Here is a 27,986-nt window from a genome sequence, read left to right as displayed (position 1 = left end):
CTATGAATTGGAATCGACTCGACGGCAACGGGATATTCAATCTGTATGCTGAGCAAATAATCCAAGGAACTGGACTATATGAAGGAGAACGCGTCATCAAGATTGGAGGAAGGCTCATTAACGATCTACGATATGCAGATGACACAACCTTGCTTGCTGAAAGCAAAGAGGATTTGAGGCACTTACTGACGATGATCAAAGACTAAAGCCTTCAGTATGGATTATCCCTCAACATAAAGAAAACAAAAATCCTTACAACCAGACCAATAAGCAACATTGTGATAAACAGAGAAAAGATTGAAGATGTCATGGGCTTCATTTTACTTGGATACACAATCAATGTCTATGGAAGCAGCAATCAGGAAATCAAATGACATATTGCATTGGGCAAATCTGCTACAAAAGACCTCTCAAGTGTTAAAAAGCAAAGATGTTACTTTGAGAACTATGGTGTGCCTGACCCATGGTCTATTCAATCTTCTCACATACATGTGAAACCTTGACAATGAATAAGGAAGACCAAAGAAGAACCGATGCCTTTGAATTATGGTGCTGGCAAAGAGTATTTAATATATCATGGACTGCCAAAAGAACGAATACATCTGTCTTAGAAGAAGTACAGTCAGAATGCTCTTTAGAAGTGTGGATGGCAAGACTTCATCTCACGTAATTTGTACTTTTTATCAGGAGAACATCATGCTTGGTAAAGTAGAGGGTCAGGGAAAAAAAGGAAGACCCTCAATAAGATGGGCTGACACAGTATCTGCAACAATGGACTCAAATACAGCAACGATTGTGAGGATGGCACAGGACTGGGCAGTGCTTCCTTCTACTGTACACAGGGTCACTGTAAGTCAGAACCAACTTGATGACACCTAGCAACAGCAACACGAGTTGTTCAATTTCACTATTCAAATCACTGACGTCCTATATGTTTTAATCATCCGGCCTTAAAAGGGCATCTTTCAGACACTCCTCAGCTACTTTCCTCACAAACAAACTTGCCTTCGGTAAAAACAAGAAAATAAAGAAACGGAAATGGGTAACCATCTACTGAGTGTCTACTTGTCTTGTGTCGTGCTGGATTCTTGAGAGATACCCACAGTGAATTCTCAAGACGTTTACAAACTAGCTGGGGAGACAAATGGACAACATGACCCAGGGACTAGCTCAGGGCCAAATGGTACGACAGGCATTCAGGGCAAAGATCTGTTCTGTGGCTGTAGTAGCTGGAGAAAGCACTCTGGAAAACAAGGGATGTGCCACTGGGGCTTCAAAGATGGACAAAACCTTATAGTCTGATAAAAAAGGCATGTTCCAACAGGGCCAGAAGCTTATCCCAGCAACGTGGGATGTGTGCAAGCAAATAATGAAGAAGCAAGCACGTAAAATGACATCTGTTGGACTAATTAGCTGTGTAATTAGTCCCCCCTTGGTGCAGTCAGGCTTTGTCACTGCTGTCTCAAACCTCCCCAGGTGAGATTTTATTCCAAATGCCACGCTCCAAGAGGAATAAATAGCAGGACAGATAAAGAAAAAAAGCGTCCAACCGTGTTTGCAGGAGCAGTGAAGAGTCTTTTGCGAGGTATATGTGGGGCCTTTTTGGGGCCAGAACTACGGAGAGGAGGAGTCCTCACTGGAAGAAGGACTCAACTCATCACCTCAGAACAAACCTGCACTGAGTCTGGACTTTGGATGAACTCGCATCAAAGGCTCAGAGACACTAATTATCGTGGCAAGAAGGTACAAAAGAAGAGAACGGGATGAAGATTCAAAGTATGCACAATGAGACAGAACAAAGGACAGAAGAACACTTGTCCCTGGAGAAACTGCTCCATCTTTCTACACTGGCAGCTGTGGACATCGTTAACGGGAACCCAGTGAGGGCAAGAAAATAATAAAAATGATCAGAGCATAATCTGAGAAACAGAAAGTGAACACACACACAAGCAGATGTTTGCTGCCAAACCATTCATTCCCCACCATGCTTCCTAAGCCACAGCTGGCTGCAGAGTCCCACATGCTGACTAATGTCTAGGGCAGTAAGGAAATCACAGTCTCAGGGCCAAAGCCACTCAGCTTAGCAGACTACAGGAGCCTAGGAATGTTCTCCAACTCCCCTACTCTAATTATTCTAGAAAAAGAGGGGTTACTGGTAGAGGGGAAATACAGAAATCTGAAGGCACAGAAGATATGAGACGATCACACTGAAAACCATCTTGGTGCTGGGAACTCCTTGGCTGGAGGTGGGCTTTTGGGGAGCTCGTCCATCTCACACACATACAGCACCAAGTGCCCCAAATGGAGGGAAATACCTGAAGCTGCTCAAAGAAACTTCCTGGGCCCACGACAGTCAGCAGAGAGTCTGGAACATGAAGCATTCAGTTCAAAGGAGCCCTCTACAAATCAACAAGTTCTAACGCTAGACGGGGTGACTGCACTAGGACCATCTCCGTCATACATAAACTAGACCCTTTGCTAGATGTTCAGGGACACTAACATCCCACCTACAGAACCAATGCAGTGACACATGTTCCCTCCTGAGTTCCTCAGAAGGGCCAAAGGTGACTGAGGAACAAACACCAAACCCAGGCATTACCACTCCCGTTGTCCCAAGGCTTTGAGATGCATCTATCCATGTTAAAAAACAAACAAGAACTGAGTAAAACCTACAGGTGCGCACCAAGATAGTGCTACCAACCATCAGCTCAGGGCCACCTGTGTACCTCTGACAACCAAGGGAAGCGAGATCCTAAATGGCTTTGAGGTTTTTCAAACAAGATTAATACTTTTGGTTGGAAGATGGTAAGAGTAAGAGTGCACCAAAAATCTTTTCCAGTCCCACACAGGTATGATTTGTTTGCTCCAAGTTTTCTCAACAATAATCATCTTCTAATTCATAATGACACCTGATATCTGATCATCAACCTCTACTTGGCCAAGGGGCACCCTTTAGAGGAAGATGGTTTTCAAGAAAGAAGCACAGAAGGCAAGCAAAAAATGTGCAGGCACTGTGGGGTACACATTATAGAACATGGATATGGGAGGGGAAATGCATTCCCCATACATGCTGCTAACAAATAGTTCCCTAAACAAAATAGATTTTTAAATAACATGTTATAGAATCATTAGCCTGAGTCTACACAAAATCCTCCTCCAGTGCTCAGCACTCAGTAAACAGTGTTGACTCAAAGGAAGAAATTCCTTTCCCCATTATTTATCTCCCAGAGACCACACAGGGGAATGGTCTGGGAAATCTTGTGGCCTGGCTCGCTTGACCCCTAAAGCCTGGGTCTGAACTGGCAGGGGGAGAGCAACTGAAGAAGTGACAGGCGCCGGGGCATCTTCTATCACAGAACCACTGATCCCTGTGACCAATCTTCTGCCTCCTTCTGCAGAACATGACAACAAAGACTACCAGTATGACAGCTGTCACCCAGCAAAGTCCACAGTGGCCTACCGCCAGAGAGAGCAAAGAGCAAGAAAACAGACACAAAAGAGACAGGGAATGGATGAGAAATACTTCCAGCAATTCCAATGCAAAGGCCATCCCAGCAAACGAAGCCCTGGTAAAACTGTTGACCTAAGAGACCAGATATGCTGTGGAGGCCCTCGTCCTGGGTCTGGGAACCTGCCCCGCTAATTAAGAGGTTACAAACCAAATACGATCAGTAGATAAACATTCCTAACCTTCTAACTCATTTGCCTCTTACAGGATGAGGATGCAGGCCCTAGAGAAGCTTCCCTGATCATTCTTGATTAGTCCCAGTTCAAGTTTACTTTCTGCATTTCCTATTAGCAGCCTATATATCCTAGGCACACTGGGGGTCTTCAGTGTACAAGAACCAGCACTCAAATGCTGTGAGTTTTTACCGTCCACATATAATGAACAACTACAGACGGAGCCCCAAGTTGCCCAAGTATGAGTAAGGATAGTTCTAGCATCCGGCCAAGCTGCGGAACACTGAACTATACATCCTGAAGTCCCTCTCACTGAGTGACACAAAAGCATTTCCATAAAGGAAAATAATGAAAAAAATATCAAAAAGTGAATCGGAACAAACAGCTCTGGAGAAAATTTCAGATTTCATTATAGGAAAAGCATTTTATTTAATGTGGAAAATGTGAACATCTGATATGACAGTTTTCTATAAATAACAACCATTAGAGGCATTTGTAATTTTCTTCCTTTGTTGGGAAACACTGGGGGAAAAAGAGGGTTTGCAAACAAGCAAGGAAGTCATTTACCTCTCTTAATACCCCTATAAAGCCTGGGTGGTACAAATGGGTAACATACTTGGCTGCTGACCCAAAGGCTAGAAGTTCAAGCCCACCTAAAGGCACCTCAGAAGAAAGGCCTGGCGATCTACTGCCAAAAAAAAATCATCCATTGAAAACCCTTTGGAGCACAGTTCTACACTGATACACACAGAGTCACCTTGAGTTCAAATCAACTTTATGGCTGCTTTTTTTTTAGAGCCTGCTGGCAGGTCACTAGGGAAGAATTCCTTCAGTATCCAGAGGTAGGGTTGCCAAGGGAAAAAAAAAAAAAAAGTAGGATGCCCAGATGAATGTCAATTTCAGATAAAAAACAAATAATTTCTTAGTATAAGTAATTGCAGTAAAAAAAATTATTTGCGGTTTATCTGAAATTCCAGGTCTACTTGGCATTCCATATTTTCATTTGCTAAATCTGGCAACCCTACCCAGAGGTCTCTGCTGCTGCACGTTCATGGCCCCTCAAAGCCTCACCTCCCTAATGTAACTGGTTTCAATAATTTCCATCATTCCTGTGAGAGACAGATTTTCTGTCATTAAAAAATTTTTAACTTTCTTCCTACACTCCGGTTGCTTTAAAAAAAAAAAAAAAAAGTGCTGCAAATCTAATTTTACTAAATATTAAAGTATAGAATTACTTACCAAGGTGGTTTTCATAGTAACAATCTTTCCCACCCTACACTTAAATACTTAAATAGTATTTATAGTTCCAACTTATGTTTAAAACAGAATTAAAAATGTGGCTTGGGTGTATTATGTAATTATTTTAAAACTCTTGCCTTTTCCTGACAATGTTCCTGACAATGCTTAATTGTTCTCTTAAATTTCCCTTTCAAAAGAAAAAACCAGAAACACCTGTTGTATTCAAATCTGGCCTTTAGAGCTGAGTCCTCAGCAAGTTGAAAGGAATTGAGTTCAAGTCTCTGTCCCATTATAGGGCACCAATTTCCTGCCAGAGAGGGTTTACCTAGAACAACTGTAACTTCCTGGAATGCAGAGGCAACGGAATATTATGGAATGCTGAGGCAACGGAATATTCGCAGCTAAATTCTTCTAAGGGTTACTTTCAGACCACCCCTAAGACAGCAGATGTCATTCACGCAAAAAAAAATTCCACAAATGTTATTCCTTTAGATGGGGGTGGAGGGACATTGGTAGTTAAGAGATTTTTCTCACAGGGTATAGGGATTTTACCTTGAAGATCTGGGGGTCTTTCACATATTTTAACTAACTGGTAGCTATTAAATCTCTGAAATTAGACCCCCTTCCTCTTATCCTCCTTAGCCTAAGTAAAGGCAATGGCACACCTTTGGAATCCAAAAGGATTTCTGAAGACTTTTAGTGTTGGAGATACATCAATACAGCCATGACACCTATATGTTATTTCAATAATAACTTCTTCAGTAAAAGAAACTTCTACAACTTTCTGAATTTGTTCCTCACTCCTTTTTTAAGATAATAGCAAGATCCACCGTCTTACATTAAAGTACAATTAAAAAAAAATCTCTGCCCCTCTTATAAGCCCTTGCCTGCCCTAGAAACTTGCTTACACCCCAGAGAGTTTGATGAAGACAATGAATCCAAGAAATCTCATCTTGCTGATTATGCAGAAGAGGAACAGAAAAAAGTGAGAGGAAGAAATTTCATCAACTAGACATCAAATGCCTTGAAAAGACAACTGTCTTTTTGTTCCTTCTTGATCCCCAGGGCTTTTGACAGGCAATACTCAGTAAATACATTTTGACTGATCAAAATTGACTGAGTATTCACAAGATGCTCTACATATCATTGAAAAAAGGGATGATAAGCATGGCTTTTTTCATATCAGTTAGGAAAGGATGTTCATTTAAGAAACTGGACAATTAACCATCTACTTTGAATAAACACAGTCTTAAATGACACCATACACAAAATACATTCTTCTGGATTAAAGACTTAAATGGGAAGGAAAAAAAAAAAAAAGAGTACTGAAGAAAATATTGGTGAAGTAGTGTTATCCTGCCTGGATCTGAGTAATGACTCCAACACTCACTAGCTGGTGACCTGTAAACTTTCTCTGCCTTGGTTTCTTCATTTAAAAACAGGCTTAATAACACAAGATTAAATCAGCTAATACATGGAAAGCAGGTAAAATAGCACCTGGCTTGTAACAAATGGTATACAGGTCTAAGTTATTATTTTTATTATTTTATTATCTTGGCAAGGAGAAAGCTTGCCTGAGAAAAAAGTTAGAGACATAAAGAAAAAGACTTACAGATTGGACTTCACACAAATGAAAACATACATGCCAAAATGCACCATGAGCAAAGTTAAAGACAAGCAAAAGACTAGAAGAAACTACTGCCAACATTCATAACACAAAAAACTGTTGGCCTTGATAAACCAAGAGCTGTTGGAACTCAATCCAAAAAAGCAACAAGCCAAGAAAAATAAAGGGTAAAGACTATAAACAGGAAAGCCACTACGGAAATACAAATGGCCAAAAAATGCATGAAAAGACGCTTAACGCACCTAATAATCAGAGACTCGTATTAGAACTACCTTGTCAATGAGAATGATGAAAATGGAAAACGAAAACATCTGTGTTGGCCACTGTGTGGGCACTGAACATCACCTAATGCTGAAGGGATGAAACAGTCACCTTCCTGAAGGACCATTAGAAAAAAGCGCTGTATCCATCAACACTCTGGAAGCACACACCGTGGGGCCCAGCTATTCCCCTTCTGGAATAGCACAAGCTTATAGAAATATGTGCACACATCTCTTTCTTACCTCACCTCCTACAATACGAAAACACTGCAAACAACCTGAATGCGCATCAATAAAGGACTGGTTAACACAGGACGATATAACCTCTTTGTGGAATCTTATTAAGTCGTAAAAAAAAAAAGTGTGAACTACACCTGTATGTACTGACCTAATGATTTCCATGATAAAGTTATACGAAAAAAGCAAGCTGAAGGCATAGCATGCGTCTATATTAAAAGATTTTTAAACTGATGAGCAGGTATGTATTACGCACGCACACACACGCACACACACCTCTAAATGCACGTGTTTCTATCTGCATGAGCGTGGAAAAAAGCCCAAAAGGATATAAAATAAATGTAATAGTGGTTGCTTCTAGAAAGTCAAGCTGGAGAGTAGAAACAGGACATTCATTTTAAAAACTGAAAAATACCTGATGGTATGAGAAAGGGCTCAGGTATAAAACTATATGTACACTATATCATTCAAATTTTGTAAAATGCCTATGTTACAAGCAGAAAAAGGAAATAAAAATATATCATCACATGGTAGGTTTACAGCTATTTATTTTCTTTTACACTTTCCTGGGTTCTTCGTATTTTCTCTAGTAAACATGTATTACATTACTTTTACCTTAAAAAAAAGATAGGAAATCTATATATATTTTTTAATTTTTATTGTGCTTTAAGTGAAAGTTTACGAATTAAGTCAGTCTCTCATACAAAAATTTATATACACCTTGCTATATAATCCTTTCCCCCTAATGAGGCAGCACACTCCTTCCCAACATTCTCTATCTTCGTGTCCATTTGGCCAGCTTCTGACCCTCTCTGCCCTCTCATCTCTCCTCCAGACAGGAGATGCCAACACAGTCTCATGTGTCTACTTGATCCAAGAAGCTCACTCTTCAGTATCATCTTCTATCCCATAGTCCAATCCAATCCCTGTCTGAAGAGTTGGCTTTGGGTACAGTTCCTGTTTTGGGTTAACAGAAGGTCTGGGGACCATGACCTCTGGAGTCCTTCTAGTCTCAATCAGACCATTAAGTCTCGTCTTTTTACAAGAATTTGGAATCTGCATCCCACTGCTCTCCTGCTCCCTCAGGCGTTCTCAGATGTGCTCCCTGTCAAGGCAGTCATCGGATGTAGCCAGGCACCATCTAGTTCTTCTGGTCTCAGGCTGATCTACTCTCCGGTTTATGTGGCCCTTTTTATCTCTTGGGCTCATAATTACCTTGTGTCTTTGGTGTTCTTCATTCTCCTTTGCTCCAGGTGGGCTGAGACCCACTGATGCAACTTAGGTGGCCACTTGTTAGCATTTAAGACCCCAGAAGCCACTCTCCGAAGTGGGATGCAGAATGTTCTCTTAATAGATTTTATTATGCCAGCTGACCTAGACGCCCCCTGAAACCATGGTCCCCAAACCCCTGCTCTGCCACACTGGCCTTTGAAGCATTCAGTTTATTCTGGAAACTTCGGTGCTTTTATTTTAGTCCAGTTGTGCTGACCTTGCCTGTATTGTGTTGTCTTTCCTGTCACCTAAAATAATTCTTATCTACTATCTAATTTTTTTTTTAATCTAATTAGTGAAAATTCCTCTCCCTCCCTTTCTCCCTCCCCTCTCTTGTAACCATCGAAGAATATTTTCTTCTCTGTCTAAACTATTTCTCGAGTTCTTACAATAGCAGTCTTATACAGTATTTGTCCTTTTGCAACTGACAAATTTCACTCACCATAACGCCTTCCAGATTCCTCCATGTTATGAAATGTTTCATGGATTCACCATTGTTCTTTATCGATGTGTAGTATTCCACTGTGTGAATATACCAAAATTTATTTATCCATTCATCTGTTGATGGGCACCTTGGTTGCTTCCATCTTTTTGCTATTGTAAATAGTGCTGCAATGAACACGGGTGTGCATATATCTGTTCGTGTAAAGGCTCTTAATTCTCTAGGATATATTCCAAGGAGTGGGATTGCTGGATCATACGGTAATTCTATTTCTAGTTTTTTTTAGGAAGCGCCAAATCAATTACCAAAGTGGTTGTACCATTTTACATTCCTACCAGCAGCGTATAAGTGTTCCAGTCTCTCCACAACCTCTCCAACATTGATTATTTTGTGTTTTTTGGATTAACGCCAGCCTTGCTGGAGTGAGATGGAATCTCACTGTAGTTCTGATTTGCATTTCTCTAATGGCTAATGATCGTGAGCATTTCCTCATGTATCTGTTAGCTACCTGAATGTCTTTAGTGAAGTGCCTGTTCATGTCTTTTGCCCATTTTTTAATTGGGTTATTTGTCTTTTTATAGTTGAGTTTTTGCAGTATCATGTAGATTTTAGAGATCAGATGCTCATCAGAAATATTATAGCTAAAAACTTTTTCTCAGTCCACAGGTAATCTTTTTATTCTTTTGGCGAAGTCTTTGGATAACCATAGGTGTTTTTTTTTGTTGTTGTTGTTTTTTTTTTAGGAGCTCCCAGTTTTCTAGTTTCTCTTCTGCATTCTTAGTAATATTTTGTATACTGTTTATGCCATGTATTAGGGCTCCTAGCACTGTCCCTATTTTTTCTCCCACAATCTTTATCGTTTTAGACTTTATATTTAGGTCCTTGATCCATTTTGAGTTAGTTTTTGTGCATGGTGTGAGGTATGGGTCTTGTTTCATTTTTTTGCAGATGGATATCCAGTTCTGCCAGCATCAGAAATCTATATTTTATTATTAGCTTACACTTGAGTAGACATGGAATACTAACCTAGTGAGAAATAATTAAGAATACAATAATATTCTAAACGGGTCTGATCAGTTCTTTATCATCCAGAAAAGTTATTTAAGAAAAAACCTAAAAACATGTAGAAAAAAGAGAAAATAAAAATGCTACGGTTAATGGCCATAAAACTGGTTTTTCAACAGGTGGCATGTTTAGTACGGGACTCTTTTTTTAAAGCAGGCATGTCTAATGAGATTTTAACCCCATTATGTGGTATCTAAAGCATGAAGCCAAAAGGTAACACTCACCCTACCAAATTGGTATGAGGGTGGGTACCATACCATACCCAGGGCAAATGTGACTAACTTTGCACCTAATGCCAATCAGCTGAATGTGTGTGTTGTATGCAGTAATGCCCATGGGGGTGGGGAGGGGAGGCTAGACAGAGGTGGGTGGGGCAGATGGGGGGCGGGGAGGGCAAGGAAAGCTTCCCTGCAGTAATGTGCCAACATTTCACACCACTGGCGCTGCATCCGCCACAGATTCCTACGTCCAGTAGAGATGATTAACTTGATTCTGGCACAAGCCACCAATTTAAAAAAAGATTCAATCTTTCAATATCCCTAGAGACCTCTTGAAGTCCTCTTAAAGGCAGTTGGTAGCCAGAGGGACTGCCAGAGCCAACCAGGGCATTTCAGGCACTGACCCATCCCAGCCCACGTGCAGGCTCCCAGCCCCAGGAAGCCCACAGCCCTAGAGCCCCAGCCATCAAGTCTGGGAAATAAACTTCAAACCCCCAGCTGTTCCAGGAAAATGAGGGCACAACAGCTAAATGTGCTAAAATTTACCAAAACATCTGGCCTTTCACACCTTCTAAATCAACTACAGAAAAACATTCCCCCTCCTTTTTTGGGGGCAGGGGGGTGATTGGAAGGCACAAAGGTAGGGGAGAAAAGAAGGCAAAAATATGCACTTAAAAAAAAAAGGCTGCCTAATGAGAAAACAAGGTTTGTGAAACTGGTTCCAGAATCACAATGGAAACCAGATGACACTTGCACCATTGCTCCAAACACCTAGACACACCAGGGCGGAGAGGACAGAAGACTCCGCAGCAGATTTATGCTTTTTGCTTTCTAAGCAGACAAAGGTCACCCACCAGTGGCCACGTATTAGCATAAAGTATGCAGCTGTCTTCCAGAGATCTCCCTACCCCAGTACACTCATCAAGTAGCACCACAAAGGCAGATTTCACACCAAACCTTTGTTGGACTTTTTCTACATCGCCTGACTTGCCTATCCACCATAAATCCATACAATGGTTTTATGGACCTGTTGGGAGACTGGGCCCCAAAGAGTTTCCTACACATCACAGAAAGAACCCAGAATGTGGATTCTAAATTAACACAGAATTCAATGGAGCGTTTCTTAGACCCTTCTATACCTCATAACCTTAATAGGATGGCAAGAGTAAAAGTCCAGTATGTGCAGAATCTGGGAACTTTTTTTTTTTTTTTAAATAAATTGGTACCATACTCTACCCTCCTACTTTAAGCCAAGCAGAATTGGCTTAAACAATGGCTTCCCACCTCCTGTTTGCCTCGCTGGCACAAGGCAGCTCACATGTGGCCCAGACCCAAAACCCGGGTAGAAAACCTTCTTTGTGTCTAATTTAAGATTAATATGAAACCTTCAGTCTTGGCCCAATCAAAGGAACCTCAGCTGGGAGCTGTTTGAGTAATAGATTCTGGTGGGGTCTTAATCTATCTGCTAAAGTTGATGGATTTCCATGCCAATGACTCTCAGGTGAAGAAAAACATCAAAGTAAAAACCAGATTCTAATAGTTGGCAGGTGTGCACTGATTTCCGCCTGCACTTTCTGCACCCCTCCTCCCCCAAGCAGAAAATACTACAATTTCAGAGAGCTTACTATCAACGCCATGTTAACAGGGAAGTCAAGATAAATGCAGGAGAGCTTACACTGACTCTAAAGCCAGACACCCTAGACTCAGGATCTAAGCGAGCCATCGAGGAGAGCAGAGGGCAGGCATCTTTGAATTTGTCAAGCGAGAACAGCTACATCTCTGTGGTGGAGGGAGTGAGAGATGGGACGAGGGTATAGGCCTCCAAGAGTGACGCATTTACCCGTGAATGCAGAAAGCTGGGGAATTAATGTCCTGGAGCTCAGTCCTGCTGAGAAACAGGTACTTTTTCCACAACTTGCTTCCATTCTGGTTCAGACAAATCACTAAGGGCAGAAACCAAGAGCCCAGGCTTTAAGATTAACTGGAGCTTCTGGCCTTCCCGGTGAGTCAGTCGGTCACAACGGTGAGTGTTAGGATACGGACATATGACCACTAGAGGCTGGATGAGAGCCAGACACTATTTAAGACGAGCAAAAAATCCAAAGAACTCAATCAGGAGCACTTGGCAGAGGTAACCTGGGAATCCAGAGAAAAGGAAACAGAGCTTCCATCTAACACCGTGGCTCTCCGGCCTTCACTAGCTTTTTCCCTTCACTCTAGCTCCATGGGGCAGAGAGGATGAATACACTGAACATCAACCTCAATTTAAAAGTTGCTATCACACAATAATTGTAACGAGACAATTCTAGGCAACCAACATAATGTCACCAATTTTGTGCACATTAGCCCAACCCTCTCTCCTGTCCAAATGAGAAATTATTTCACATTTTCAGTTCTAACACAGCAATGTATGTTCCAGCATTTATGACTTCCAAAGACATGACTGTGGAACGACGTGAGGTCAGGTGACACACCGTTACTGCCTGCAACTCTTCTCCAACATGAACAAGGAAGAGGAACAGAAGAAAGCTTCAGTGGGAAGAGGGAGTGGGAGACCCAGTATGAGGCCAAATACATCAGGGCCACTTCAGTAGGTACAGCGCAAGTGAAAGCAATTTTGGGAAGTCTACCCGAGCAATAATGAGTAATTTACAAGGGAACAGGGTGGGACCAGAGGTTGGGGGCGGCTCTGGTGAGGGATGGAGGGTGGGGAGGGGCCGAGCACGCAGGGCTGTGTGTGAGCAGCCTGGCGCCCTCCCTGGGTCAGCAGCATCTGGACCGGGTTTCTCTAGCAGACAGTAAAGAACTCGATTACACCCAGTTAACTGTGCTCTAAACTGATTATGCATGTGCCGGGCTAATGGATTACATTAGCAAGAGGAAAAATAACATGCAATCAATCTCCATTTACCACAGGCCACACCAGGGCCGAGAGAAAAACGGATTCTCAAACCACCTCCAATCCCCACCCCAAACCTTGGACGAAGGAAACCCTATGAGAGAAGCCCCCTCGGTGGCAAGAGAAGTTTATCTTAATCATAGTGAGGAGCAAAGAGTCTCAATGCAACCATTGGAATGATAACTCTGTCTTCATGTCACCCAGACCTTGTGAAAGAGCTCCCCATCCCTGCAGCAGAGTCACAGCGAGCAGGGGTACAGTCATTACGTGAGGACTAATGAGACCAGACTAATGACCTTCGGCTCCTCATGCAAGGCACTCTACCCTGATGTCTCAGGGGCTTGTCATCCCCAGGGACTTGCCAGCCAAATGCATTATTTCAGCACCTCTCCTTCGGACGCCGTGTCCCAACTGTTTTGACCCTTCTACCTACACTGCTGTTTGTGAGCAGGGGTTTCCCCCACATTTAAAAAAAAAAAAAAAAAGATGAGGATATTCACGCCCAAGAGGCTGTGACCAGGGCTAGCAGTTTGGAAACACACTAATAAAACGTTCCCCTCACATCTACCCTGGAAATCACCTCAAGATGTGTTCTGTGGACATGGTTTTTGGACCAAAAACGGATATTCTCAGTGAACCTTCCAGGTTCCAGGTCCTTTGGAAGCAAAGCCAAGTGCCCGACGTCCTCTTTTCCACGACTCCGGCCCACAGAGGATACAGTATGAAGAGTTAATCACCACCATGAGCAGCCCTGGTGGTGTAGTGGTAAAAAGCTCGGCTGTTAACCAAAAGGTCGACAGTTTGAGTCCACCAGCCACTCCCTGGAAATCTACAGGGCAGTTCTTCTCTGTCCTACAGGGTCGCACTATGAGTCAGAATCAACTCAACGGCAACAGGTTTGGTTTTTTGGTTTATGTGCATCTTATTATCGAAAGGGCAATTCTTGCTCAGGTGGAAGGAGGCTTTGTGTCCCCTCTACACCACCTTCATCAACACTGTATCTGACTCAATAACCAAGCCGGGTCCCTTCGTACTAACTTTCCTCATTCGGGCCTTTTAGAAATTCTTATTTCCATTGGCTTCCATCAGGTTTTCTTGACCTCTTGGCACCATCCTGTGGCCAGTTAAGACCTCCAATTTAAACTGGTGGCAAAGAGCCTTTTCTTTTTGATGGTGGCACGAAACTGGGCCTGGGTCCACTGAGGTTTCTGCTCACTTGAGATAAGGTCAGGAGATTGGTGGCATGGTGTCCAGACCCTCCCTTCTGCACCACTCCAACCTATCCATTCAGCAGCCAATTCCTAGAACGTCCTATGTCTGCCACCTCACTTCTGCTTTCTCTCTCTTTGCCTGGAACGGCTTCTAATGTATGTTACATACAGTACACAGACCTGCTACCATCCTGAGCATGACCAATTATAAAATGATTATAATTATGATTATCTACTGAGGCAGAGAATAATATGGGAAAAAATCATAAGTCCTCCCTGTGTGGAGTCACCAGTTAAAATTACAGTGAGTCGGAAGGGGATTAAACCAGTTCAGGGTCAGCAAAAACTAAATACTTGGCCCAAAAACATGGGAAACAGTGTGAAAGGGAAAAGGAGAGACTGAAAACAAAAGTGAGGAAAATGGAGAGACAGCGAGGAAGTAGAAGGTATGTGGAATGAGCCTGGGTAGATTTATGGCGATTTGTACCTGACTGTTCATACTAAAGCCATTATGGGATGATTAGAGGAAAAGGTGAGGCTTTAAGTCCAGTGAAAATCAATAGAAACGTCTGGAGCAATTCGCTGTGCAAGTGGAAGGACTATTTACAGAATCTGGAGCACCTCCTCCTCCTCTGCTACCATCTGTGGAGCTGAGAGAAGGACTGGGCATTGAGGGGAGAGAGGGGAAGGTTAGAAAGAAGGAATGGAAAGGGAGGAAGGGTGAGGAAGAAGAGGATGAGAAAAGCTCAGAAAAAGATCGGCAGAAAAGAGAAAGGGGATGTAGAACAACCGAAGCAAAGGAGAAAAAAAGGAGTCCCCTCACGTGGCCCCCTACCACCCAGAGCATCTACAACCATCAAGCCTACTACATAATTTATTCACTGGCTTTACTACCCATCTCCCCCCTAAAAGAATGGAAGCTCTATGAGGGCAGGGATCTTTGTCTGTCCTGTGCATTCATGTAACCATGTGCCCAGAACAGTGCCTGATACATAGCAGGTGTGTTCCATATATTTGTTGAATCAGTGGCATGCATGAACCACTCCAGGGGCACCCAGGAGAGAAGAAACAGAAAGAAAGGAGAGTAGAAAGCATAAAGGAGAGAAGAGAAACACAGAAGCACAAGGGTAGACAAAAGCCAAGGGTGAGGGAGTAAGAGAAATAGCCACTGTGAGTACAGACAGTCAAGGGGCAAGAGGAAGGGCATGAAAGTATGTGGCTGTTGAAACAAAGCCTTACCCCCAACACAGGGTACCCCAGAAAAACAACCTTAAGTTATCAGATGCACCCTGTCACCACATCTCAGCATCACAATCCAGGGAGTACTAATCCCCTTCCAATGCCAGGTTATCGTCCAGCAATAAGACACGGCATGGACTGTACATCTCCTCTCCCCAATATCCAACCACCCTCTTCTGAGACAGCCTGGCCCCGAGGAGCCAGGTCCTACCTTGTACAACTTCAGGCTGGCCTCGTGCCTGGAGTTGACCGTGTGCAGCCGCAGCTTCTCCAAGCTGTTGGTGTAGTAGTCACAGGCATTGCACTTGAGGTGGACAGGGTTGCCGATGGCCACACACTTGAGCCGCCATTCATTGGCTTTGCCACCCTCCTTGATGTGGGCTACCAGCTGATACTTCTGCACGTGCTTATCTGTCTTGCAGTGCAGCTGGAAGTTGGCCTTCAGCTGGGTGTTGTAGCGGCACAGCTTGCACTGGTACGAGTCCCCCATCACAGCTTTCCACTCGTCTTCCGGAAGGCTGCGCTCCATGTTCATGTGCAGGCCCAACATGTCGAGGTTGTCCGTGGTGAACTTGTTGCAGACGGCACACTGGAAGAGCTTCAGCGATGGGTCGTTGGTCTGGATGAAGCTCTCGCCCAGGTTCATCAGCTCCTCGGACACCAGCTGCCCGCCCCCGAGCCGCATGTCTAGGGGGATCTCACCGCCCACTGTGGGGAAGGAGAGAGACAGTCAAAGGCCAGGCTCACAGCCACTGCCCTAACTGAGGCATGACCCAGCCCTCCATCAACCTCAACCTGGGTTCAAGGAGAGAAAGATTACACACTTCAAGTTTTGCAAGGTACTAACATGCTTGGCTGCTAACTGAAGGTTGGAAGGTCAAGCCTGCCCAGACATACCTCAGAAGAAAGGCCTGGCAATCTACTTCTGGAAAAATCAACTACTGAAAACCCTATGGAGCAAGTTGTACTCTGACCCTGAGGCAGAGCTGACTCGAAGGGAAACGGGTTTTTGTTTTTTTACTAGCTAGAAAAACAAAAAAAGTCAAGTTAATGTGTTTGGATATTTCCCACAGACTTTCTGAGGTTTGTCAAAGGCCTAATGTTTTCTTTCTTCCTTTAGGAAAAGAACACTTAGAAAAAGTTAGGAGTCACCACCTCTTGAGTGTTTCAAATTCAGTGCTAAACTCAGATCCAAGACAAGACAGAAATCAGCATCACCAAATGAATATAATAGACCCAGAAAATGCCAAACCCAAAAAGTCAGAAACAAACTTACAGCTATAATCTAAGATACCAATCTTTACGGTGAATCAAGAATTTACCCAAAACAGAGTTGCCCAATAGAACCTTCTGCAATGACGGAGATGGTCTATATCTGCACGGTCCAATGCAACAGTCACTAGCCCCCTGCGGTTACTAAACACTTGCAATGTGGCCAGTACAACTAAGGAACTGAATTTTTTATTTTATTTCACTTTCATTATTTTAAACTCGCATAGCCACATGTGGCTAGTGGACAACGCAGATTTAAATGAAAGATTCTGGGATGGAACAAGATTGATGGAAACGAACAATCAGAAGGTAAATAACAAGAATATAACCAATGCCACTGAACAACTTGGGTAGAAATTGTTGAATGGGAACCTAAACTGCTATGTAGACCTTCACTAAAAACACAATACTGAAAAGAAAAAAAAAAAAAGGTTTTGGGACTAATCTATTTCTCGCCACACCCCTCAGGTCAATATCTGTCAAGGATTGAATTATGTACCACCCCCCCCCACCGCCCCCACCCCAAAAATGTGTCTATCAATTTGGCTGGGCCATGATTCCCAGTATTGTGTGGTTGTCCTCCATTTTGTGATTGTAATTTTATGTTAAAGAGGATTAGGGTGGGATTGTAACACTCTTACTAAGGTCACATCCTTGATCCAAAGTAAAGGGAGTTGCCCTGGAGTGTGACCTGTGCCACCTTTTATCTCTCAAGAAATAAAAAGGGAAGCAAGCAGATAGTGGGGGTCCTCATACCACCAAGAAAGCAGTGCTGGGAGCAGAGTGCAGCGTCTGGACCCGGAGTCCCTGCATGGAGAAGCTCCTCGTCCAGGGGAAGATTGATAATAAGGCTGACAGAGAGAGAAAGCCTTCCCATGGAGCTAACACTCTGAATTTGGACTTTTAGCCTACTTTACTGTGAAAAAATAAACTTTGTTAAAGCCATCCACTTGTGGTATTTCTGTTACAGCAGCACGAGATCAGACAGACAATATCCTACCAGTCTGTCAATGTTATTGTCTCTATAAGCTCCCCATGTGTGAATCTTTTGCCTTGTCTGAACCCCCCAACCCCTGCATGACAGTTACCTCTATTATAGCACGTTACAGTCTCTGTCACATAGTCAGCCACATACAGAGCCACACACTGGTCAGCATCCCCCATCGAGGCCAGTTTCTTTAGGGCAGGGGCCGGCCTATCCTCTCTGAACCTCTAGAGTGTCCAGCCCTCTGCAAAGCTGTTCAAGTATTTGTTGTGCCAAGCAGGGGTGACAAAGGAGCCACACTGTTGCACTTTCAGGAAGTGGATAGAAACGGGCAGTGAAATGCAATGGTCAACTCATGGTACAGGAAAAAAGGTCGGAGAGAGGTCTGCGCCTCCCTCGCCACCCCGTCCTTCTTCAGTCTGTCACTGACCTGCACACACCAGGAACGCACCCTCATTCACTAACAGGAAATTAACACAGCAAGCTCTTATTTATACCACGAGAAAGGCTTGGAAAGAGCAGCCTTCCCTCCATTACCTAGAAGCATACAGTCAAGCAGAAAGCTGAGCAGTGGCTTCTTTTTTCTGTCTCACCTCTAAATACATGCACGCTTCAGTTATTATATCTGCCCCTGCCCCCTCCCCAACTGATATTTAAACTTGACCTTTTACGTGTGGTTGGGCTGAGGTTATTTTTTTATGACTGATTAGAATCGAAGTTAGTGGCTAATCAAAGAAAAGATTTTTTTTTTAAATGATTTTCTTATTTATGCTACACGGGGCACCTCGTATGTGAAGATCGGTGCAGACTCCACTAAACAGACCAGCCGCATTTGAAGCCTGTGGACGGCCTAGCAAGCCACAGAAATCTTTTGCACATACATTCCAGAAGGCTTAGGAAGCTTTCTGCTTGTCGTCTCTCTTGCCATCTCCCCTGGTGAGAGGAGCCATAACTACAACATTCTTTTTAGGACAAGAGAGAAAAAAGGAAGTAAAAAAAAAAAAAAAAGTCAAAAAGCTCCCTCCCTTAATGGGGACGAAGGCCAAGCAACATCCAGGAAACATGCACGGTATTCAGTCAAAGAAGAAACTGCCCGGAGGGTAAGACAAGGAGCAAACATATATTTGTTTCTGATGCCGACCACCTGAAGCATCAAATCCTCTCCACTTTTTGAATTTAACCTCAACGTATCAATATCACTCTAAAAAGAAATTCAGCTGTCGCTTGCTGGATGCGTGAATGAAAATTAGAAGTCCTGGAACAACCGGAGGAAATAAGTCCCTATTCCCATTCCAAGCTCTTAAAATAAAATGCAAACCAAAGGCAGGAGCAGATAAGTGGGGAAATTGGGTTGACAGGCAAGCAAAAACTCCCTTTTCAAGAACTATTCCTTGGGAGAAGCCCTGGTTCTCGCTCTAGAATCCTACAAAACCAGAGGACTAGAAACCCCAACTCACAGGCAGTTAGGAGCAGAGCCCCTCTAAGTAAGACTCAGTGGTCTTCACTCCTGGAACACACTGGATATACGGTCTTGGACATGGGAGGGCCCCTTATCTCTCCATAAGCGCCTAACTTTTATTGTGGGTAGTTGCTTTCGAGTCCACTCCAACTCACAGCGACCTCTAGGTTGAAAGGCACCTAGCTGTAACACTGGAAATTTACACATGAACCTGCTCACAGGCTCAGGAAGGCACAGCGAGAGCTGTTCAGTCTCATAGAAGTGTCCTGTGGCTAGCTGGCTACTTGGGAAATGCGAAGGTGCCCCCACAAGCAGTCCCTTCCTCAGGGTGGCACTTAACTTCAAGATCTAAAAGAACATTTTAAAAGATGCTCACATGGCCTTAAAAACCAATATCCTGTCTAAAAATAACGCCAGATCTAACCAGAACAGACCAAGTGGTGTTGACCCTCTCCTTAAAGGCCTCCAGCAAGGAAGCATCCCAGAATCAATGTCTGTGCTTCATAATTCTAAAGAGAAGCCTCTGTCAAGGCAATATGAGAACAGTAACTTTGTAAAATCAGCTGCTGCCGAGTCAATTCTGGCTCATGGTGACCCCCATGTGTTTCAGAATAGAACTGTGCTCCACAGGGTTATCAATGGCTGGTTTTTCCGGAGTAGACTGCCAGGGCTTTCTTCCAAGGTGCCTCTGGATGGAATCAAACTGCCGACCTTTTGGTGAGCAGGTGACTGCGTTACCTGTTTGCACCACCCAAGGACTCTAACTTTGTAAGCAAGACTATAATTCACAAAAACATGTATTTCCCCTGCAGAGTAATATCTAATAACACCTACAACCTTATAGATGGACTAAGGAAAAAATCAGTAGAGCTACAGCAAAGATGGAAACAAACAGGACCACTCTTCATTTGCATATGTTGGTTTCTCCTACCAAGGTTGTACAGCTTAAATTTTAAGTCCTTTGGACATTTCCTATTATACCCACACCTACTGAAACTCCAATACAAAGGATTTGTGGCTCTCACTCCATCTCAACAGCTCTCATGGCCTAAGGAAGGCATAGGAAGTTTCCAGAGACTCACCTCAGCTGACAAGTAGTGACACTGGAAATTCAAGGGCCCTTCTGAGCTGAGCTGGATAAAGTCCTTAGAAGGAATAGCTCTATTCTCTTTAAGAAATAAAATGTGGATCTTCTAAGTGTGTCTACAACACAGGGAAGCATTCTGATCTTCTATTTCTTTTACATCGGCCATAATATCCAGAAGAATACATAACATCCCATACACTCACAAACACTTGGTCCAAAAGGAAAATATTTCTCCTGCTCTCAATTCAAGCCTTCGTCAGAATGATTCCTTTTCAAGTAATAAAAAGATCTCACTTTGACCCAATATGAACCCATCTCCTTCCCATGTCTTCAATACCACCTACATTCTCTTTTGTTTATGTTACAGATTGAATTCTGTCCCACAAAAAGATACATTGAAGCCCTAACCCCTGTACCTGTGAATGAGACCCTATTTGGAAATAGGGTATTTGAAGATGTTATCAGTTAGGTTAGCATGAGTTTTATACTGAAGTAAAGTGGGTCCTAATCCTATATGAGTGGTATCCTTACAAAAGAGAGGGAGATACACAGAGATAGGGAGACAAAGGAAGAACACAAACACCTGGAGCTACCAGAAGCTAGGAGACAGGCATGCAACAGATTCCCTCAAAGCCTCAGAAGGAATCAAGACAGCTGACACCCTGATCTCAAACGTCCAGTCTTTAGAACTGTGAGATAATAAATTTCTGTTCTCATAAGCTACCCAGTTTGTGATACAGGCAGTCCCCAAGTTACAAACATTCGATTTACATACTACCCATAGTTGCAAACCAACCCCCATAAAACCTATTATATTAAAAATATGAGGTACATACAGTGGTTCATAATAACAAACAGGCACTACTTTGCGACGCACATCAAAACTATTATTATTACTGTATTATTATGTTAAAGATGTTTTAGTGTATCTTGAGGTATTTGTTTGTTTTTTTTATGCATAGAATGGTACACAATATACTAAGATACACACCTAACTGACATTAGATACAAACCGTACCTAACTGTTCTGACTTTTGTACAAATTCGACTTAAAGACCGACTTAGGAATGGAACTTGTTCATAATTCAGGGACTGCCTATATAAGACAACTCTTTAGAAGACCAAAGAAATAGGATGCTCTTTGTCACCTCTGGGCTGGACGGAATGAACGGGGCCCAGGCCAAGGTTGTAGCCATCGTGGTATGCACTGGGGTAACAGCAGAGGTTAGCCTGGCCAATAAGACTTGGCAGATTCATATGCCCATTTGTGCTGGTAGGCATAAGAAGACAATTACCTGTATGAAGATGATTACCTGAAAGGTCACATTTAACAAACAAAAAAGATGTTTTACAAAATCCAGGGAGACACTGTATGAGCTGAAGTTAACAGTACTCACATATCTGGATGAGTAAATGGATCCAGACTGAGAACAATCTGGGTCTGTTCAAACTTGCCATCACTTCCCAGGTCCTGGGAGCTGGGAACCTCTACCTTCTCCAATCTGGAAACTGCTCAGTGGCTCATCAACATGGCCACTGCCCACCTTGCTGTGGCAAGGCCGCATGTCCTCTATTCCTGGCACTCCCCAAGCCTCCACCCCTCCCAGGCTTGGGCAACCAGCTTTTAGGCTTGGGACTGATACTTGATTCACTACATCAGCTCCCCTGTGGAGTCTTTTGAAAATTTTAATTCATTACCAAAACAACTTAAAATCTCAGAAAAATACTTTTATAAGATTAAAATTGGGGTGATTACTCAGAATCCTTTTACTCTAAAAACAATTATTTAAATTTTCCAGTTTTTCTTCTGAACTATAATCACAGACACATAGATGTAAACAGAGTTGTAAACACAATATAAATTATGCATTATACTTTTTAAAAAACTTGAATTTATTATTTTCTAAGCATTTCTTGGTTTACAGTTATCTTGTTAATTTTAATGGCTTTATATTCTCAGTTATTACTTTCTCATAACTGACTTGACTACTCCCAAACTGTCATATGTTTGTTTTTAATATTATTTATCATAAATATTATTTCTTTATCATAAATATTACTGCAATAAAAATCTTTTGGGCATGATTTTTTTTTTTTTTTTAGTAATTTATTATTCTTTAAGATACATATTGCATTGGTGAGGTTGCCAGGTCAGAAGATACAAGTGGTTTCATGACTCTTGATATGTGAAGTGGCCCTCAAGAAAGACTTATACCATTCCCAATGCCACCAAAGATGCCCCAATGCCACCAAAGATGCCCCAATGCACAGGATACAGGTAGTCCCCGGCTTATAAACGGCCAACTTACGTACAACATGTAGTTATGAGCCAGCCCCATGAAGCCTAATATGTTAAAAATTCAAGGTACATATAATGATTCATAATAACGAATGGGCACTACTTTGCGACGCACATCAAAACATTATTATTATTACTGAATTATTATGTTAAAGATGCTTTAATGTATCCGGAAGCGTTTCTTGAATGTTTTTTATGCATAAAAAGGTACACTATATACCATATACCAAGACAAACATTTGACTGACGTTAGATATAAACACGTACCTATTTCAATTTACGTACAAATTCGACTTAAAGATAAGATTTGGGAACGGAACTCATTCGTAATCTGGGGACTGCCTGTGTTTTGTTACCGCAAACCTAGGAAATCAACACAATTTACTTTAAGCTCTGCCTCCCTATCGTAGTCTCCTAGTTCTGCCATTAACAAGAACCACCACAAGTGGGTGGCTTCAAAGAACAGGAATTTATTGTCTCACAGTTTTGGAGGCTAGAAGTCCAAATCAGGATATGGGTGGGGGTGGGGTGTGGGGTGTCTTTCCTTGTTCATAGCCCCAGGACTTCTTTGGCCTCTGTCTTCCCCATGTATGTATGTCCCTGTGTCTATTCCACTCTTTTTATAAGACAACCGTTACAAGTGATTAGGTTCAGAACCCACCCTATTACCTTATGACCTCACTGGCATAACAAAAGAAAACCCTTATTTCCAAATATGGTCATATTTACAGGAACATTTTTCAACCCATAAAATTCTCAAGATTTTATGTCCCCAGATCAGAAAACCCTAATTCCTGTGCTATTGTTGTTAGGCGCCATCAAGTTGATTTTCAACTCATAGCAGCCTCACATGACAGAGAAGAACTGTCTCATACGGTCCTCTAGGCAATCTTTACAGCAGCAGACTGCCAGAACTTTCCTCCTGCAGAGCCGCTGGGTAGATTTGAACTGCTAACCTTGCAGTTAGCAACCATTGTGTCACCTGGGCTCCTTCTATTTCCTATAAGCTTTTTTTTTTTTTTTAAAGTCTTGTAATACTGATACCCAATGCTTACTCTGGAGACAAATTAGATGATTCACCAGTTGGTAAACATCTTTAAATCGTATGGTAATAAAGGATGAACAGGTAAATATTTCAAACTAGAAAATATGATTAAAGTATCAAGGACTCAAATTTAAGTACATAGCAGGAAAACCAAATTAAATACTATGAAATAAAACTCATTAGCAACAATTAGCACCAGAACACCACACAGAAAAAAACTTCCAAACTCGTGAGGTCTGTTCCTCCGGCATTAACCTAAACCATCCCAGGATAAAGTACAGGGCCAGCCAAAGACAAGATGATCCTCAATGAGATGGACTGACACAGTGGCTGTAACAATGGGCTCTAACGTAGCAACTACTGTGAGGATGGCGCAGGACAGGGCAGTGCTTCGTTCTGCATACATGGGGTTGCTATGAGTTGAAACCAACTCCAAAGCACCTAACAACATCCCAAAATAAAGGTACATGCTCACACTTTGTTGCAGGGAACAACTTATACCCATGTCAGTAATGTTGTTAGCTGCTGTCAGTAATGTGATACTGCTTAATTTAGTCTGTCACTGGTGGGCCCAAGGGGTTAGTTAGCAAGGTGAGGGGATGAAGACCAGGCAGGGGACAAGGTCCCATCGAGGCACTGGTGGTGGGGTCAGGGGTGGCACAACCATCACACTCGACTGATTTGGTAGATGATCTTATTATAGAACTTCTCCCAAAAGTGGGAAGATTCTTTTAACACAAGACTCATGGTTTTCTGCCTCTACATCCTATACTCTTGGTCCTCTTCTACATATATTAAGCTACTTGGTAAGATGTAGTCTTTGGAAATAGCTAACCCAACTTCTCTAAGTTGGTAATGAGTCATTTTTCATGGCAACAAAGGCTCCATTAGCAAGGAGCTAATCGATATTAAAATCTAACTTTCTCTGATGTACAAATTTTACAGTTCATTCATTTTTTACCTATCACACCACTCATTACAGTGTCCCTAAGGCAATTTAATTCCCAATTAACTCTCAGCTATACTAATCACCAACAACTCATCCAAATTAAGACAGAAAAAAAAAATAATAAGTCTCTTTCATGAAGATCCTCACGAATACACTGGAAAACATTGAGAAACCATATCTGGGGCAGTTCCCCATCTCAGCACAGAACCAGCCTTTGATTATTTGAATAAAGTATATTACAGTTTCTAATTCCTCTTATTGAGATGATTTTCCCTACTTAAAAATCCAGCTACGGTTCCTGTAAGTTCCAATAAATATTTAATGAAACTCAAAAGTTTCAGATAACTATGGCGACTTTTCAAATTCAGGAACAGACAGAGAAAGAGAGACTGGGAACAGAAAGAAAGGTTGAGCACAAGCCAAAAACTAGAGGAAACACTTAAATTTTAATCCTGGCCTGATATGTAGCCAGAGTACAATCATCTCTCTGTTGCATGTATACAGTCCTCCATATGCACAGAGTCCAAAAGATTCTTGAGAGAAAATATCTGAGGAAATCCAGTGAACTTAGATACTCAAGTTTACACACAACTGAAGGAAATAAAAATGAATCAAATCAATAGGGCTAGCTATTTTCAATTTCCCCCAGTGAAACTCACAGAACTGAAATGAACAAACAGGAAGTCAGCCTCACCTAGAGCAGGCGTCATGGCAGCCATGGGCCCAGTGGGATCCAGCTGGAATCCGCTCATCATGAACTGGGCATCCGACGTGGCACCGTCCATCTTCAGGTTGGGCAGGTTCATGTTCTGGGCCAAGTAGTATTGGTAGAGCTCAGCCTCAGCAGGCGAGGGCAGGCTGCCAAGGCCCAGGTGGCGGTTGTGTTGAATTTGGGTCATGTTCTGCTGCAGCAGCATCATGTTATGCATGTGCTTCTCACTAGTCATGTGAATGCGGAGGTTCCTAGCCACATTGGTCTCATAATCGCACACCTCGCACCGCCAGGTGGGTTTGGTTTTTGGTTTGGTGGGCGAGGGGGCCCCGCAGGAGCTACCGATATTGGCTGCTGCAGCCGCTGCGGCCGCTGCAGCTGCCGCCGCACCGGCACTATGGCTGAAGACTTGCTCACCTCCTCCATTCTGCAGGTTCTGCATGTTGTTGAGATGCTTGTCAGACTGCATATGAATACTGAGGTTGCCTTTGGTCGTTGTGGAGTAGTTACACACCTCGCAGCGGAAAGGCTTGTAACCACAGGTGTAGCTTTCTCCTCGCGCCAACCGAGGGTGGGGCTGCCCACTTTTGCAATAGACGCACGAGCCCCCCGGCTCTGGGTGCTTCTCCTTCATGTGTGCCTCCAGCGTCTGCTGGTACTTATAGTGCCAGTTGCACTTGGGGCACTTGAGGGTCTTACATGAGTTACGAGAATGCATCATGGTCATGTGGCCGCCCAGCGAGCGGGAGGAGCCCAGGACTGTGTCGCACTTGGGGCACTCCACGCCACTCCCCGAGGGGCACTCCCCAACCCCAAGCTCGCAGAGGGAGCCAGCATGCTGGTGATGGGAGACGAAGCTCCCATCTTCGCCCTCTGTACTTTCATTTGGTTCTGGTGCTGTGGCATTGTCTTTATTGGCACTTTCATCAGCGAAGTCCAGCCTCCTGCCGCCCTCTGCCACGTTGGCCCTGACGCCCTCACTGTTAAAGCTTAAACGATTCCTCCTGTTCGCACCATCAAAGACAACAAAGGAAGAAGCAGAATTAGAACTAGTAGAAGCTGTGCCCCTCGACAGGGTCTGGAGCACATTAGGCATTAAGGGGGAGTTAGAAATGCTTTGGTTTGAGAGAGCAAGGTCCTTTTTGCTGCTACTACCTGCCGCGGCCCCAGACTCCTCGTGGGGCTTGTCCTCCAGTTCGTCGTCCAACTCGCTTGGAAAGAGTCCTTTGCAACCCTCGTCTTCCTCCTCCTCTTCTTCCTCCTCTTCCTCTTCTTCTTCCTCCTCTGCCTCCTCCTCCTCCTCTTCCTCCTCCTCCTCAGCTGGCTCTGCTTTCTCGGAGAAGCAATCTGGGTCACCCACCACTTGCTTCTCTCCTTCTGCTGCCCCAGAGTCCTTGCCCTCTGAGGATTTGGTAGGACTGGAAGCCAGAGGCCCCAGGGGGACTGAGGTAATGGGGGTCTTCAGGACTGAGCTGGTGAGCCCGCCAAGGTTCAAGAGGGTGCTGGGGGTCAAGATACCAGCCTGGGGCTGCTCAGGGCCAGCAGAAGAGCTGGCTGGGAGAGCCTCCTCCCCTTCCATCCGAATGCCACTAAATTTACCATAAAAACTGTGTCCGGGGCCTATGAGGTTAGCTGTGGAAACTAAAGGGTGTTGAAAGTTTTTGTTTTTTGGTTCCAAAAAACTTACAAGGGGTTCCTTGTCTTTGCCGATCCCTTGGATGATAGCGGAGATGTTCTTATTGCTAAGAATTTTCCGCTCGTCCTCGCTCAGGGTCATTCGATGGTCGTGCACGGCGTGCGTCACAAACGAGCGGACGTACCCGAAGGAAAGTTTGCACAGGAAGCACATCAGAATGGGCTTCCTCTTCCCATAGAGCACAAAGCCATCGAATTTGGACAGGTCCACATTGTTGGGAACATCTTTGGATACGCAGGAGCTTTTGGCAGAACCGTCGCTGTTCAGGTAATCCTTGTTGCTTTTGTGTCGCACGTCGAAAACGCGGAAGCTGTGCAGGACGGGGCTGAGCCCCGCCAGGGCTGAGGTATTCGGGAAAGCCTGGTCTGGGCCCTCAAACCATTTCCCGAAGGATGAGGCTATGTGGAAAGTGTTGATGATCTGTGGGTAGACTGGTGCAGCACAAGAAGGGTCCCCTTGTTTGCCCCCCGCGGCGGGGAGAGAGTTCAGAAAGAGCGAAGGGAGAGCCCCGCTGCCACTGCTACAGGCGCCTCCGCTTTGGGTCAGCTGGCTCAGGCTCTCGACAATGTAGGCCGAGCCATCCGGCTGGTAGACTATCTCTCCAGCCAAGTTCTCCACATCGCTCTCCTCGTCCCCCTCCTCACTGGTGTCGCTCCCACTCTCCTCTCTCAGGGGCAGTGAGGGACGCGCGCTGGGGCAGTGGTGCTCCATGTAGGTCTGTAAACTGGCGAAGGAGGCCAAGCACTCGTTGCAGCTGACCTCCTTGCTAGCAGGCTCGGCAGCGGGGCCGGCCGAGGCGGGGCTCTCCGCGAGGCGCTCATTGAAGGGGGCCCTCAGGCTGTCCAGGGGCCCGTGGTTCTCGCTCGTGGGCTGCTCCATGCTACTGGGTTTGTCGGGGAGGTGGGTGCTGTTGAGTTCAGTCCATTGCTGGTGCTGAGGGAGACCGCACCCATTGTCCTTCCCCGAGACGACAGGCGAGTCACAGCCTTCCATGGTAAGGCCTGCGTGGAGCTTTCATTGCACCCAGTACGGATCGGACCTGAAGAGCGTAGGCAAGGGGAGAGGAGGGAGAGAGGGGAAGAGAGAGAGAGA

The 27,986-nt window shown here is 43.9% G+C and overlaps 1 protein-coding gene across 9 annotated transcripts in view; it reads right to left on the bottom strand.

Moving 5' to 3' along the window:
- ZFHX3 (zinc finger homeobox 3) overlaps positions 1-27,986 on the bottom strand; it is a 701,029-nt gene that overhangs the window by 151,648 nt on the left and 521,395 nt on the right. For 7 of the 9 annotated variants that reach the window (XM_049864644.1, XM_049864650.1, XM_049864646.1 and 4 more), the window contains 2 exons: positions 25,181-27,933; positions 15,602-16,098 (listed from right to left, as the gene is read on the bottom strand). In XM_049864644.1, the coding sequence (XP_049720601.1) occupies positions 15,602-16,098; positions 25,181-27,887 (3,204 nt within the window). In that variant the 5' untranslated portion in view covers positions 27,888-27,933. The remainder of the gene's footprint in view (positions 1-15,601; positions 16,099-25,180; positions 27,934-27,986) is intronic. The other 2 variants (XM_049864651.1, XM_049864652.1) reach the window with 1 other exon arrangement.

Source organism: Elephas maximus, chromosome 21 (assembly GCF_024166365.1).
Source record: "Elephas maximus indicus isolate mEleMax1 chromosome 21, mEleMax1 primary haplotype, whole genome shotgun sequence".
NCBI classification, from domain to species: Eukaryota; Metazoa; Chordata; class Mammalia; order Proboscidea; family Elephantidae; genus Elephas; species Elephas maximus.
This window is presented reverse-complemented; position numbering and strand designations above follow the sequence as displayed.